Source organism: Etheostoma spectabile, unplaced genomic scaffold (genome assembly GCF_008692095.1).
Source record: "Etheostoma spectabile isolate EspeVRDwgs_2016 unplaced genomic scaffold, UIUC_Espe_1.0 scaffold00010301, whole genome shotgun sequence".
In the NCBI taxonomy this organism is placed as follows: Eukaryota; Metazoa; Chordata; class Actinopteri; order Perciformes; family Percidae; genus Etheostoma; species Etheostoma spectabile.
Window position 1 is genome coordinate 640 of NW_022603821.1, and position 14,956 is coordinate 15,595.

Below are 14,956 nucleotides of genomic sequence, written 5' to 3' on the forward strand. Positions count from 1 at the left end.
AATCATAGTTCTGGATCTATTTTTATGTTGTAAAAAGCTTGTAATATAGGAAAGAGAGATGATTATAACAATGTTCCTGTGGCTGAGCTTCGGTCTGATGGAGGTTTTGGTCGTCAGGGCGAGTAACAAGACTGGATGTGTGTGTGTGTGTGTGTGTGTGTGTGTGAGGTTTTTGCCAACGAGCCAATATTTTGGGGATCCTGTTTCTATAAATCTGTGTGTGGGTGGCGGATTCAAACCCCAAAACAATTGAACTTCACTTCCTGTCCAGCCGAGCCGACACCTTCGCGTGTCCTCCTGTTGTCGCCGTGTCATGTTAATCAGCCATGTTTTTATCATTTGAAATAATTTCAAATAAATATGGGGAAAAGGGTAACTGATGCACGGCGTTGTTTTGTTTTCTCTTCCCGCTCTGATTCTGTTTTTATGAGTCCGTGTCACTTGTAGAGTCCTGAAGTAAAGGGACAGTAGTACACTGTTGGGTACAAAAACTATCAATTATACTCTAATACAGTGGTTCCCAAACTTTTTCAGCTCAAGACCCACAAGAGAAATTCGGTGTCTCCCCGGGACCCAAATACACCATGAATCATTGTAACATCTACATGTTTAAACTGTGGACAAAAGACGGAACAAACCATGAATTTAAATGTATATGAAGTATATTTATTCCTTTATAGAAGTAAACAGAAAAGGTCTCCATTCTCGTTTCTGGGTCTCACCCCTTTCTCAACTCATATGTTCTTATCCCCTCCTAGGATAGGAGGAGAGAGAGAGAGAGAGACACACACACACACACACACACACAGCATCTAAACAGCAAAAAAGATTCACTCATTCACATCAGATTGATATGCATTTTACTGCCAATTGGCGACCCAATAAAACGGGTCTGCGACCCATTTTGGGTCCCGACCCTAAGTTTGGGAAACATTGTATTAGAGTTTTAAATATACTGTATTTTATAAAGCGCTTTTCTAGTCTTAACAACTACTCAAGCTTTTACATCATACAGGAAACCTTCACCATTCATACACTGTGGCCGAGGCTGCCGTACAAGGTGCCACCTGCTCGACAGACAGACACACACACACACACACACACACACACACACACACACACACACACACACACACACCACACACACACACACACACACACACACACACACCTCCGGTGCAACTCTGGGTCAGTGTCTTGCCCAATAAAGAGCAATAAAAGACATCACATGAAGCCTGTAGTCCATATATACTCTATAAAAAGCGATCTAAAAGATCTGATTTAAAAGTCTGCAGTCTCACACACACACACACACACACACACACACACACACACACACACACACACACACACACACAGAAAACAGTAAGGTCACAAACTGACACAACAGGGAGGAAACGATAACAAACAGCTGTCCTTGCCTTTGTGTTGTCTTCCCTTCAAAATTGAAAATTAACACTTTTGACACTTTTTATTGATGTTTTTAACAAACTTATGTATTCGTCCCTTTTTTTCAATGTTTACCAACATTTTCAACTCTACGTAACACTGACTTATTAACTTCAGTTTTACAGTTAATTTTGGAATTTATGGTCAATAAACCTCATTTATAGGAAATATAATAATGTTTGAGTTAGAAAAGCAGAAATTAGGAATTATTGAGACTAAAATTAAGGAATGGATGTTGATGATAATCACAGACTGGAATATGTCAACTTTACTCACTACTATTCAACAACACTTCCATTTGTTTTACAATGCTATAAAATAGAATAAGACCCAAAATTAATGAAAGTAGAGATTTGTACTTGCAAAGAGCGTTGGAATCAATCATGTTATTTTGGGGAATTAAAAAGAACATTGATATAGGACAACATGGGGACAACATGAGGCAACATGGGGACAACATGAGGACAACATGAAGGCAACATGAGTGTTAATTTTAGTCTAAATAATTCCTAATTTCTGCTTTCCTAAAATAATAAAAACTGTTATTATTATACTATTAATATGAAATAAGAATGTGGAGAAACTGACAATACTGTTAATATTAAGTCAGATCAGCGCATATACAGTCTATGGTCCACATATCAACAAGTCATCGGGAGAGACTGTAACTTTAAGAAGTATTCCGCCAAAAAAAGTCGATTATTGAAACGATTGAAACTCCCGCGAACCTCTCAGCCAATAGGGTCCGCCGGATGCCCGGAAACGGCGCGAAATGTGTTGAAGCGGCCGGATATCCGTTAAGAAACCACAAGATACGTTGTGCATGTGGACAGCTCTCAAAGTCTCTGACCTGGTAAGAAATAAATCTACTTTACACCTTATTTTTTAGAAAAAAAATGTTAGTTTTACAACACAGGGTTCGGTTGAACTTTGTAGGTAAATGTTATGAAGAGGAAAGCGCAGCTAGTTAAAGTGTTTTTATTATAATATGTTTAATTAAATGCGTTGTAAAGATAAATTAATTGATGCAGTTTATAAGGGGTCAATGTTATGCTTGTGCTGCATGCAGGAAATATTCATATTTGCCTGTGAAACTGCATTTAAAGATGTGCAGTAGTGTCAAAAAGCTCCAAAAACAACAATATGCATAACGAGAAAACTAAAGACTGTCAGAATGAGCAAGGCATTTATTGCCAAGTAAGTAGATAACTTACAATTACAAGGAATTAGCATTGAGTGTTGGTGCATCAGCTAGCTATAGGAAATAAGTAAATAAATACAGAATGGTCATTGGTCATCTTACAGCTTGCTGCGGGTAAGTTTACTTCTGACATCGGTAAAAACCGTGTGTAACATCGCTAGTTTTGGGACAGCTTCTTATAGGTATGCGGGTTTTAGGTGACCAGGGGTCCCCGGTTTCCGGGAACAGTCCCCGGTTTTGGTGACCTGTCCCCGGTTTTCACCGACTGACGGACCCGGAATTGTAATGAAAGTAGAAACATTGACCAAACGGAGCCGATAGTCGCTCAGATGTTTTAGAAAGCCGTATTTTACGATGCTAAAATTACTGATTATTTACATGGAGTCTGGTGGGTTAACCAACGCAATTTTTTCGGACTTTTATGTTTTAAAATAGTGTGTGTGTGTGTCTGCGCGTGTGTGTCTCTGCGCTCCTGCCTGCCTGTGTGTGTCACAATTATGACAGAGTAGCTGTCAAAGTGCTCTACGTGAGATCTGTTGCTGATTTTAATTAACACCCTGGAGATGATCCGTGATCTGATCAGATTTAGTCTCTCTGACTTCTTAACGTAACTATCAGTCACACAACATGTGTTCTGGACAGAATAAGTCTTTAAATCAGACAAATGACAATTAAAATCGCTCCGATTCAAAAACAATAAAAAGTTTATATAAAACGTCATCATGTTGTAAACCAATCACATTTTAAATCAGCTGAGAAGCCGACGTTTCCCAGCATGCTCTGGGTCCGCTTGGCTCTTGCAGTCGGTGAAAAGCAACCACGCCGCCTGGTCTCAGACCTGCACCCCCTGGTCTCAGACCTGCGCCCCCTGGTCTCAGACCTGCGCCCCCTGGTCTCAGACCTGGTCTCAGACCTGCGCCGCCTGGTCTCAGACCTGCGCCCCTGGTGTCAGACCTGCGCCCCCTGGTCTCAGACCTGGTCTCAGACCTGCGCCCCCTGGTGTCAGACCTCCGCGGCCGCCTGGTGTCAGACCTGCGGCCGCCTGGTGTCAGACCTGCGCCCCTGATCTCAGACCTGCGCCCACTGGTCTCAGACCTGCGCCCCCTGGTCTCAGACCTGCGGCCGCCTGGTGTCAGACCTGCGCCGCCTGGTCTCAGACCTAATCTCAGACCTGCGCCTGGTCCAGACCTGCGCCCCCTGGTCTCAGAACTGGTCTCAGACCTGCGCCCCCTGGTCTCAGACCTGCGCCCGCCTGGTCTCAGACCTGCGCCCCCTGGTCTCAGACCTGGTCTCAGACCTGCGCCCCCTGGTCTCAGACCTGCGGCCGCCTGGTGTCAGACCTGCGGCCGCCTGGTGTCAGACCTGCGGCCGCCTGGTGTCAGACCTGCGCCCCCTGATCTCAGACCTGGTCTCAGACCTGCGCCCCCTGGTCTCAGACCTGCCCCCCCTGGTCTCAGACCTGGTCTGAGACCTGGCTCATCTCCAACGAGCCCATTATGAGTTCGGCCTGTTCTCGCATAGTGTAGGAAACCTGACCTATAGACGACCTTTATTAATAACGCCGTCCAAAACAGCAGACGTTACAGCACTCAGGGACAGCTGGGATAGACCACAACTTCCCATTTCTTCAGGATCAATAGACATATCTACCTGCCAGTCCTATGTGATAAGATTTAACAGAACTATATATCATATCCCTACAGCCGTTAGGGTTTTATAGACAAACTGGAGAAGCTCAAAATCAAATCTGAGTTCTAATTATAGTAATGATCATCTCATCTAACTCTAAAGAAAGCAAATAAGTGAATTTCCTGAACTTTTTAAATGACTTTATGTTGCTCACTGGACACTTTCTACAGTCTGTTTAGTCTGTTTTTTTTACATGTTTTTGTCCAGTTATTTGAAATTTCTAATTTGACATTTTCAGCACTTATTTTGAAGGTCCATTTTTTTGTGATTTTAAAAAAAAAACTGAAAATGGGTAAAATTTGACCCGAGGACAACATGAGGGTTAAGTGGATACTGAGGGTGACTTTCAACAACATAATAACATAGTGTAACGTTAGAGACTTTGCTCAGTGTGGTAACTTTTGTCTAAAATTAACACTTTAAAGTTTTTTTAAGTCCGTAAATAATCGGCCATTTCTCGGGTCATCACATTAGTTTCTTTAGTCCCTTCAAGGAGTGAAACTAAGTCTTTATTATGCATGAGGATGAGAACCCAGAGCCATAGGGAGAGACCGGGTAGAGGTCTCCGGTTCCCCCTCCCTTTCTCCGGTTGAACCCATAGAAAAAACCCGAGTCCCTCGACCCTCGACCCGGGGACACCACCGTCCCTCACGGCGGTCTGACCGGAGCCGAGTCACCGCCACTCTGCTTCTCTCGGGACTTTCTCCGGTCTAAAAACCTGGAAGAAAACCCCGAGTCACCGTCAATTTACCCCGGCGAAGAGGCTCCATAAGCGGGTAGAGGCCCGCCTGCTTCGCCCTCCCCTCTCCTCCCCATCCACCACACCGGGATGTCCCTTTAATAACGACTCCTCCTCTTCCTCCTCCTACTCGGTTCTTCGGATTTTCTCCCGCGAGTTTGAATCTCGTCGAGCAGCACGCTGCAGTTTGTTTTCACAGACACTTCCGGACCAGAGTTAACAGGCAGTCCTGCGATCTCAAATCAAATACTACTTTAACACTGGATTTTACAAAATAACTTGCCCGTTTAACTCATGGCAATGATGACGGTTGCGATGATGACTGTTGGCCCCTTGGTGTTGAGCTTTTTAGGCGTTGTACTGTCGCTTAAACCCGGTAAGTTGGACGCTAGCTCGCTAAGCTAATGGTAAGCTAATGTACGGCTTTGAGTTAGCGTACTAACGTTAGCTCAAGGCTGTTCATAACATGGGTGTAATGTTGTGAGCTTATGGTGACAACTTTAAACCATTGTTGAAGACGTTTTAACTCAGCTTGATGACATTGATGGAAACTTTTCGCCGAGTTTTAACGTTGTTAAGCACTCGTTCGCTTCACTAAAATAACTTGCCTGTTTAACTCATGGCGATGATGACGGTTGGCCTGTTAGTGTTGAGCTTTCTAGGGGTTGCAGTGTCGCTTAAAGCCGGTAAGTTGGACGCTACCCCGCTAAGCTAACGGTAAGCTAAGCTAATGGTCAACTTTGAGCTAGCGTAATAACGTTAACTTAAGGCTGTCCGCGTGCACGTTTTTATGTTTATAACATGGGTATATTGTTGTGAGCTTATGGTGACAACTTTAAGCCATTGTTGAAGACGTTTTAACTCAGCTTGATGGCATTAATGGAAACCTTTCGCCGAGTTTTAACGTTGTTAAGCACTTGTTCGCTTCACTGGCTGACGGCTAGCTACATAGCCACATAGCGGCTAATCGCTGGTTAAGATAACTACGTTAGGACCATAGAAAAAAAGTTAGCGTTGTGGGGATGAATGTGTTAACCCGGCTGTTGACTATCTGAGTTATGGTGGTGTTAGCGTTATAATTAGTGTAATAATAAATAAAATGAATCGCTAAGTAAAATGCGTATATGCGCCATTGTGGTCCTTAAAGTTAAAGGTAACGTTAGCCTAGCTGCGTCGGTGTTGAACCGATTCCAGAGATAGTTGTTCGCATCAGTCATACTAAACATGAATTATGTATTTCATTATGTGATAAAAGGCTAGAAGAGACTTTGGTGTGTGTGTGTGTGTGTGTGTGTGTGTGTGTGTGTGTGTGCGTGTGTGTGGCTCTGTGCGTGTGGGGGGCAGTGTGTGGCTCTGTGCGTGTGGGGGCAGTGTGTGGCTGCGTGTGTGTGTGTGTGTGTGTGTGTGTGTGTGTGTGTGTGCTGTGTGCGTGTGGGGGCAGTGTGTGGCTGTGTGCGTGTGGGGGGCAGTGTGTGTGCGTGTGGGGCAGTGTGCGTGTGGGGCAGTGTGTCTCTTGCCGATGGCTTTATGCCAAGTGATCTTCTAGAAAGAGCTTTCTTGGTTAAGGCTGAACAATTTTAACTAATGTTTTTTATCATTGTGACATTTCCTCAGCTGATTATTTACAGTAAAAACATTAATTTTGGAATTGCAAGTTTTGAGAAATTCTGTTTTAAATGTGCAAATGAGGCATTGTCATATTAAATATGTGCTAATTTGCATCTATCAACATAAAGAACGGTCCAAGATCATACGCAAATGAGGCATTATCTAACGCTAACCTTTGGTACATTTAAGAGAAATCTATATAGATATATATAAATACATACATGTAATAAAAACATGGCCCAATAGGGGTATTATTCTCAACACTAGTCTGAAAGGAGAGAATAGTTGCAGCACTGGGGTGTTTTGTATTTCATTTTATAGTATTTAAAGAAAAAAATGAAATGGCTTCAAAACCTTATCCTGACTAAACTTAACATCTGTCACATTTCATCAACATATGTTCCTTTGATCTCAACTATAAGTCAAAATAATTCAGAAATTCTGCTTTTTTCTTCTTTTTAACTGAAAAAATAAATTAGATTTATTGGCAATGAATTCCAGGGATAAGTGTAAAACTAGTGGGGGTGGTGGGAGTGCAATAAATCACATCAAAATGTAGATAAAACATCAAAAGCATCGAGGGGGTCAACAGGAAGACACAAGGGTTAAAAAGATTCAACATGTTTTTATTGAACATTTCTATTTAATATTTAAGCTTTTTTTCCCTTTTCTTCCCAATATTTCTCTTATTGTTGAACCCTTTTATTTTATTGACTGTACTGTGAAGCACACCATATTTTCTTTAATTTTTATTTATCTTTGTTTCTCCAGGAGAGCATCGTCTCACTTGCCCTCAGACACTAGAGGCAGTAGAAGGTGAAGACGTCACGCTACGGTGTCGCCTGCACCCCCCCCTCAACTTGTCTGGCTACGCGTTTGACGTAGCGAGAGAGAGCGATGACCACGGTAAATATGACGACGTCTACGCCTATCGCAACGGAAAGGTCCAACCGGAGGACCAGGCGGATCGATACAAGAACAGAACACACCTCAACCACGAGGCCCTGGGCGGAGGAGACGTGGTGCTGACGATCTTCTCGGTGAATCGGTCCGACAGCGGAACGTACACAGTCTTCATCAAAAAGCTGGGAGCCCGTTCTGTTGTTAACATCACTGTTGGTGAGCACGCTGAGTTCATTAGTTATATTAGATACTAAAAGGTTTCTCAGAATTGGGGATAACCTGATGAAGTTGGTGGAAAAACATTTGGCCCTCCAGTCACGTCTGGGCCTCCAGTCACGTCTGGGCCTCCAGTCACGTCTGGGCTAGAGGGTGACATTTTTTCGGGAATCCCACGGGTCACAGGATTCCCGTGGGATTCCTGCAGGATGGGAGTCATATTTACTATTAATCACGGGATTTGGACGGTACAGGATGAATGGTTAACGGGAGCAGACGGGAGCGGGAATCGACCAATAGCAAAGACGACAAAAAAATCTAAATGCAAAAAAAAAAGTAAATGCACCCTTTTGTAGTTTCCTTTTAATACGCCTACAATGTAACGCAATTAAAAAATAACTACACGACCCAGCCGTCCCAGAAGCCATCAGGGCTTTTTGTCACGGCTTACCGCCGTAATTCAAAGAGCAGTGATGGAGGGAGCTAACAGCCGCGGAGAAGTCAATGTGGCAAAAAATGATTTACAGCGCAAAGTCAGAAGTAATGACATGTCTATTAAGTTCACAGAACTGGTCGGAAAGTCTGAAATATTAAGTTTATGAGAGTAGAATGTGACGGTGAGAGCACGATGTACGCTGCTTGTAAGACATGCTTAGTCTGAGTCAAGTACGCTAGTGATTCAGGGACGAGCGGTCTGAAGAGGAACACTTGCAAGGCAAATTCTGGAAAGAATCAGCCAAGCGTCGCTTTGTTCATCAAGCGAAAATTGCCGTCAGGTGTCAAGTCTCGTCAGACCGACAAAATTGCTCGCATGTGCAGCCAAGATCTCAGACCCTTTGATAGAGCAGTGATTTTCAACCTTTTTTGAGCCACGGCACACTTTTACACTTACAAAATTCTGGGGCACACCACCAACCAAAATTACACTCTAAACAATACATACAATACATATAGTTAATAATATAGTTTTCTAAATTATTTATACTCACTTAGTGTGAAACCTGGGCTGTTTCGATGAACACAAAATAGATATCCTGGCAGGAATGGTAGAAAGACACACACGAAGCTCTTCCTCAACAGCTCTCAGTCTCTCTCTGTTTTTCGTTTTTATCGCAGTCAAGCTTGAGAAGCTCAGCTCACATAGATATGTGGTTGAAAACGGAGCAATGTCAAAATAGCTTTGTTGGCCAGAATGGGAACTCCTTGGCAACAGATAACCAAAACTGTCCAAAGGAAGATCAGCAAAGTTTAGCTTTAAACCACGATCTTGTTTTCAGTTCAATGAGTTCCTCTTGCTCCTTTAAAGTCATGTCCTTTCCAGCAACGGACGCTGAGCTGTATGGGTCCCTAACCCTGTCAAGGGATTCTGTGAAGGCTGAAGAGAATAAAATGACATCTTCTCCTCAAGAGTTTTCAAATGTGTGCCAATCACCTCGCACATTACAGAAGTGTTGCCATCATGACGTTTCTCGGTGAGCGGGAACATCTCAAGGTTGCCACGCTGCACATGTTGTTGCCAGAGCTGCACCTTTAAACGGAATCCGTTCATTTTATCAGTGCTTGTAAGCAGGTTTTCATTTCGGCCTTGCATCCGTGTGTTCAGTTCATTCAGATGATGAAATATATCAGCCAGGTATGCCAGCTTTGCACACCACTCATCAGTTGCAAGCAGCTTTGAGTAATCGGACCTCTCGTTTGTCAGAAATACTTTAAGTTCTTCTCGCAGCTCATACACACGTGCCAGCACTTTGCCGCGCGACAGCCACCGGACCTCTGTGTGGAGCAATAAGACCTTATGTTCTGCTCCCATTTCCTCACACAAAGACGCAAATAAGCGACATTTCAAAGGTCGCGTCTTCACAAAGTTCACTATGCGCACAGCATCATCCAACACAGGAGCTAGATCTGCTGGTAAGGTCTTTGCAACGAGGGCCTCACGGTGCAAAAAACAGTGTGTAACCATAACATCTGGGTTTCTTTCTTTGACCCTACTTACGAAGCCTTTGATGCGCCCGACCATGGCTGCGGCTCCATCAGTGCAGACACCTGTGCAGTTTTCCCACGTAAGCCCGCTTTTGTCAAGATATTCCGACGTGACCCGAAATATTTCCTCTCCTGATGATTTTTCTGGCAGTGCCTTGCAAATAGGAAGTTTTCTCTAATGGTTCTCCATCCACAAAACGCACGTTGGCCAAGAGCTGACAATGTCCACTAATATCCGTCGACTCATCAAGTTGCAAGGCAAAGTTCTTGCTGATGCGCATCTTTTCCAAAACAACAGTTTCGATGTCCCAGACATGTCATTAATACGTCTGGCAATTGTGTTATCCGAGAGAGGCACTTTAGCTATCTCTTTGGCCGCGTCAGGGCCGAGCATCTCATTTACAATGGCTTTACAAGCTGGCAGTATTTATGTTTCTGCCACAGTGTGGGACTTTTTGATTAGCTACGAGTTCAGCAACAAGGTAGCTAGCTTTGAGGGCTCTCTCGTTTAACTTTGTGGTTTTTCTAAAAAAAGTTGCCTGTTTCTCATTGTTTGTACGTAAGCGTACAAAATAGTCCATCGGCTTGTTTTGAACGGAAGGGTGTTTCGTTTGAGATGGCGTTTAAGCTTGCTTGGCACCATGGCGCTATTGGATAGCTTCTCACCACACACCAAGCACAGCGGCGTCGGTGCTGTCGCATCCCCGGTGAAAGTAAATCCAAATGAAAGATAGCTTTCGCTGTATTGCCTCGAGCTCACCGTCTTGTCTTTTTTTCTTTTGACCACTCATACTAGGGCCTTCATCTGGGTCAGAATTTTGTCCAGGGCCTGTTCGGCATTTGCATTTTCCATTCTCAAAAACTTCTCCATCACTGTCAATTGCTCGTCTTGCTGAGATCCCAAACTGTCACGTGTCATGCAGCACTAACTTTATTGTCTTTACAGGCATTTATCGCCCTCTGCTGCCACCCACTGAAATAGTAGAGTATTACATTATCTGTTACACTTTATTACATCACAGACACCCAACAATGGTTAATTAGGTGATATTAGATAATTTCCCGCGGCACACCTGACGATCTCTCACGGCACACTAGTGTGCCGCGGCACACTGGTTGAAAATCACTGTATTAAACTATTGCAGACATGGTGTGAACTATGTACCGTTTTTCTTTTATTTGCTGTCTTCCATTTTCTGGAGAAAATCTAGAAACAGGCTCAGCAGCTGATCTAAAACAGGATGGAGAGCAGATTAAATCAAATTCTATGTATTAACGAAACACTAATTGAAGAAAAAAATAAATGGGAGCGGTACAGGAGCGTGAGTCAGTTTAAACGGGAGCGGGATGGGATTAGTTTTTAAACTTTGGTCTGGGAGTGGGACGGGACAGGAGTGAAAATCCACTCCCGTGTCATCCTCTAATCTGGGCCTCCAGTCACATCTGGGCCTCCAGTCACATCTGGGCCTCCAGTCACAGGCCGAGTGAAGCACGCAGCCAGCTTTGACTACTAGAACACAGTTTGGTCTGTTTTTCAAGCAATGGCAACTATATTTCTTTTATTATTAATTGTTTCTTTTTTCTCAGTACCCAAAGGCCAAAGGAGCAAGACGAAGAGAAACGATCCAACCACAACTCGACCTCCGGCTACCGACCCTGGTAAATGTCTGAGTTGTTGTCTTTACTTTCCTTAAAATACAGGGGGCATAAGTATACACCCCCCTTATGTTAAAATACAGGGCATAAGTATACACCCCCCTATGTTAAAATACAGGGGGCATAAGTATACACCCCCTATGTTAAAATACAGGGGCATAAGTATGCACCCCCCTATGTAAAATACAGGGGCATAAGTATACACCCCCTATGTTAAATACAGGGGGCATAATTATACACCCCCCCTATGTTAAAATACAGGGGGCATAGTATACCCCCTATGTTAAAATACAGGGGGCATAAGTATACACCCCCTATGGTAAAATACAGGGGCATAAGTATACACCCCCTATGTTAAAATACAGGGGCATAAGTATGCACCCCCCTATGTTAAAATACAGGGGCATAAGTATACACCCCCCTATGTTAAAATACAGGGGGCATAAGTATATTTTGAGAAAGCTCTCATCATGGCGGATGGTGATGATCAGGGCACTGCAGCTCCTGGATTCAAACTCAGGCCTCGATTAAAACCTACAATCTACAGGACTGTTGATGGCCAGGTTATTGTTGAGGATGAGTTTCTTAATTTTCTCGCAGTGAAAATTAAAATTATGACTCAGGATGAGCTTGTCTTTTTAGCCGCAAACACATTTGACTCGGCGTGGATCGAGACTTCCAAAAAAGCGTTGTTTGAACTTTGTCCTGAAACCAAACAACGGTGCGTGATCCATAAAGGCAGCCAGAAGGATACTAATAATATCAAAAGTTGCTTAAGAGTGTTAAACGAGTGTGGAGAAAACATCCCCCGTTTTGTCTCCCACTACTTGGACGAGTTACCGCCTGTGACGTTTAACAATCTGGATGTGTCTAACCTGCTGAGCAAGATGGAGCGTTTGTACAGTGAGGTCTGCACTCTGAGACATGCGGTTAAACTTCAGGCTGATATCTGCGGGGACTTGAGTTCTGTGACTGCGACCATAGACAGCAGAATCGCTGCAATGGAGCTGCGGTTGGAGCCGACTCGTGGCCTGGCTGTTACGAGTGCCGCTGGAGTTGCCTGCGGTAATGATAACGCGGCAGCGGGCAATGGTGAGGTGCTCGCTGTGGATGCGACAGCCGCCGCTCTCTCCGCACCTACATCAAGGGCTATGAGTGTCTGTGACAACCCTGTTGGAAATGTGGCAAAATCGCCGAAGTGGAGCCTTGTTGTTAAACAGGGCCGAGCTCAGAGAAATGATGCTGGGGGTCAGTCTGCCTCGTCAAAACAGCGTGATAGAAGACCTGTCAGGAGGATGGTCAAGCCGATTGTTGGCACCGCTGCACAAGGGAATATAAAGGTTGTTCGAACGAAGTTGGTAAGTGTTTTTGCTACCAAATTCTCACCAGACCTTGAAGCTGAGACACTATCTGGGTACTTATCTGAACAACTTGGCCGGGAGGTCACTGTCAGCGTATTGTCACCATGAGCACAGATACAGCTCGTTTAAGGTATGGGCTGAGTGCAACGATGTTGCGGAGTTGTATAACCCTGAATTGTGGCCTGAAGGATCTGTGGTGAGCGATATTATGAGCCACGCAAAGAGGGGGTGATGGGGGCTAGAACAGCTAGACCTGTTGCTGGGATAAGTCCACAGAATGCGGATGCAACTGCACTGCCCAACTAAACTGTAGCCTATGCGGGTTGGTTCATACAACTGCCGCGGCCTACGCTTGGGCAATAGTGCTGGAGACAGAAGCTGGCGTATAGTGGTGGATAACCTGCTGCAGGACTGTGACATTTTATGTTTACAAGAGACTTTTTTTATCAAAACAGGATTTGGGGAAACTGAACTCTTTTTGTGAAGGTTTCCATGGGGCCGGTGAGTCCACTACAGACCTATCTATGGGAATAGTAAGAGGACGGATAGCAGGGGGCTGGCTATCCTCTGGCATGAAAAACTGGACTCTGTGATTAGTGTCATCAGTTGGAAGTTGACTGGTGTATTGCTGTCCAGATATCTATTAACAATAAAATGTTTACTATCCTGAATGTATACACACCATATGAGTCACATCAAAATGAAGATGAATACTTTAATAGACTGGCTTTCATTAACTCTTTTATTTCTGATAACCATTCCAGTAGTGTTTATGTGGTGGGAGATATGAATGCTGATATTTCAGACAAGAGTTCGTTATTTGCTAGGCATTTGCTACAGTTCTGTGATGATGATAATTTTATATTATCCAGCCAAATGCTCTTACCTGCAGATAGCTACTCTTATATAAGTGAGGCCTGGCACACTACATCATGGCTTGACCACTGCATCAGTACATCTGATGCCCATTCTAGCCTAAGTTCAATAGAGATTGTGTATGAGGCGTCCATGTCTGATCACATTCCTTTTATTATGTCACTTGACTGTGCTAGCCTTCCTGAGATGTCTCAGGAGGCTAATGGGGCCCGTAAGGCTAAACTGGATTGGTCTAAGGTAACTAATGAACAACTGTGCTCATACTGCAGTAGATCTGATGTACTTTTGAGCAATATATATCTGCCCAAAGATGCTGTTTTGTGTTCTGATGTAAATTGTAACTTTAGTTCTCACCGTGATGACCTTTGTACTATGTATGAACGTATTGTGGGTTCTGTGTATGAGGCCAGCAGGCCATTATTTATCTATCCTTATAAAAAGAGCATCAAGCCAGGGTGGAATAGATATGTAGCAGTTCACCATGCTGAAGCGAAGGTTGCATTTGAGGCCTGGGTTCAGGCAGGCAGGCCGAGAGAGGGGCCAGTCTTGGAACTCAAAAAGCGTACTAATGCAAGTTATAAATATGCACTACGTTATGTCAACAAACACGAGAAAGAAATTAGGGCGGACTCTATGGCTGAAAAGCTCCTAGGTAGTGATGTTAATGGCTTTTGGAAGGAGGTGAGAGCTCTGAACAGGGACAGTACATCATTACCATGCAACGTAGAGGGCGTCTCTGGGGCTGATAACATAGCAGAGTTGTGGAGGCAACGTTACTTTGACCTATTTAATTGTGTTAAAAGTGAACCGTATGAAGTTGGCCATGTCGTCTATGGTGAAAAAGTTGGAATTACAGCCAATGAGATTCATCTAGCTTTAACACAGCTAGCTGATAATAAAGCTAGCGGATCAGATCATATTACTGCAGAGCACCTGAAATGGGCCAGCCCGAGGGTTGCAGTTCTTCTTGCCATTTGTTTTACTGGTTTTATGTCTCATGGGGTGTTACCAGACTCTCTGTTGTCCATTACTTTGGTGCCTGTCATTAAGGACAAAGCAGGAAAGGTGGCAAGTGTGGACAATTATAGACCTATTGCTTTAGCTAGTGTATTATCAAAAGTCCTGGAAAGAATTTTATTAGGTTGTGTGTTTATTTGTATAGTTCAGATAACCAGTTTGGTTTCAAGGCCAAGCATGGTACTGATCTATGTATCTATGCACTTAAGGAAATGGTGGGAACCTACAGAAGACAAATATCCTCTGTTTTTATTGGTT

At 43.8% G+C, this 14,956-nt stretch overlaps 1 protein-coding gene across 1 annotated transcript; it reads left to right on the plus strand.

Moving 5' to 3' along the window:
• Positions 1 to 7,444: 7,444 nt before the first annotated feature.
• Positions 7,445 to 11,482, plus strand: LOC116679311 (butyrophilin subfamily 1 member A1; the record flags this gene model as incomplete). Its single annotated transcript, XM_032508978.1, has 2 exons — positions 7,445 to 7,805; positions 11,376 to 11,482. Coding segments are annotated over 2 exons (468 nt in total), but the record flags the coding sequence as incomplete, so codon positions are not given.
• Between the last annotated feature and the right edge of the window lie 3,474 nt (positions 11,483 to 14,956).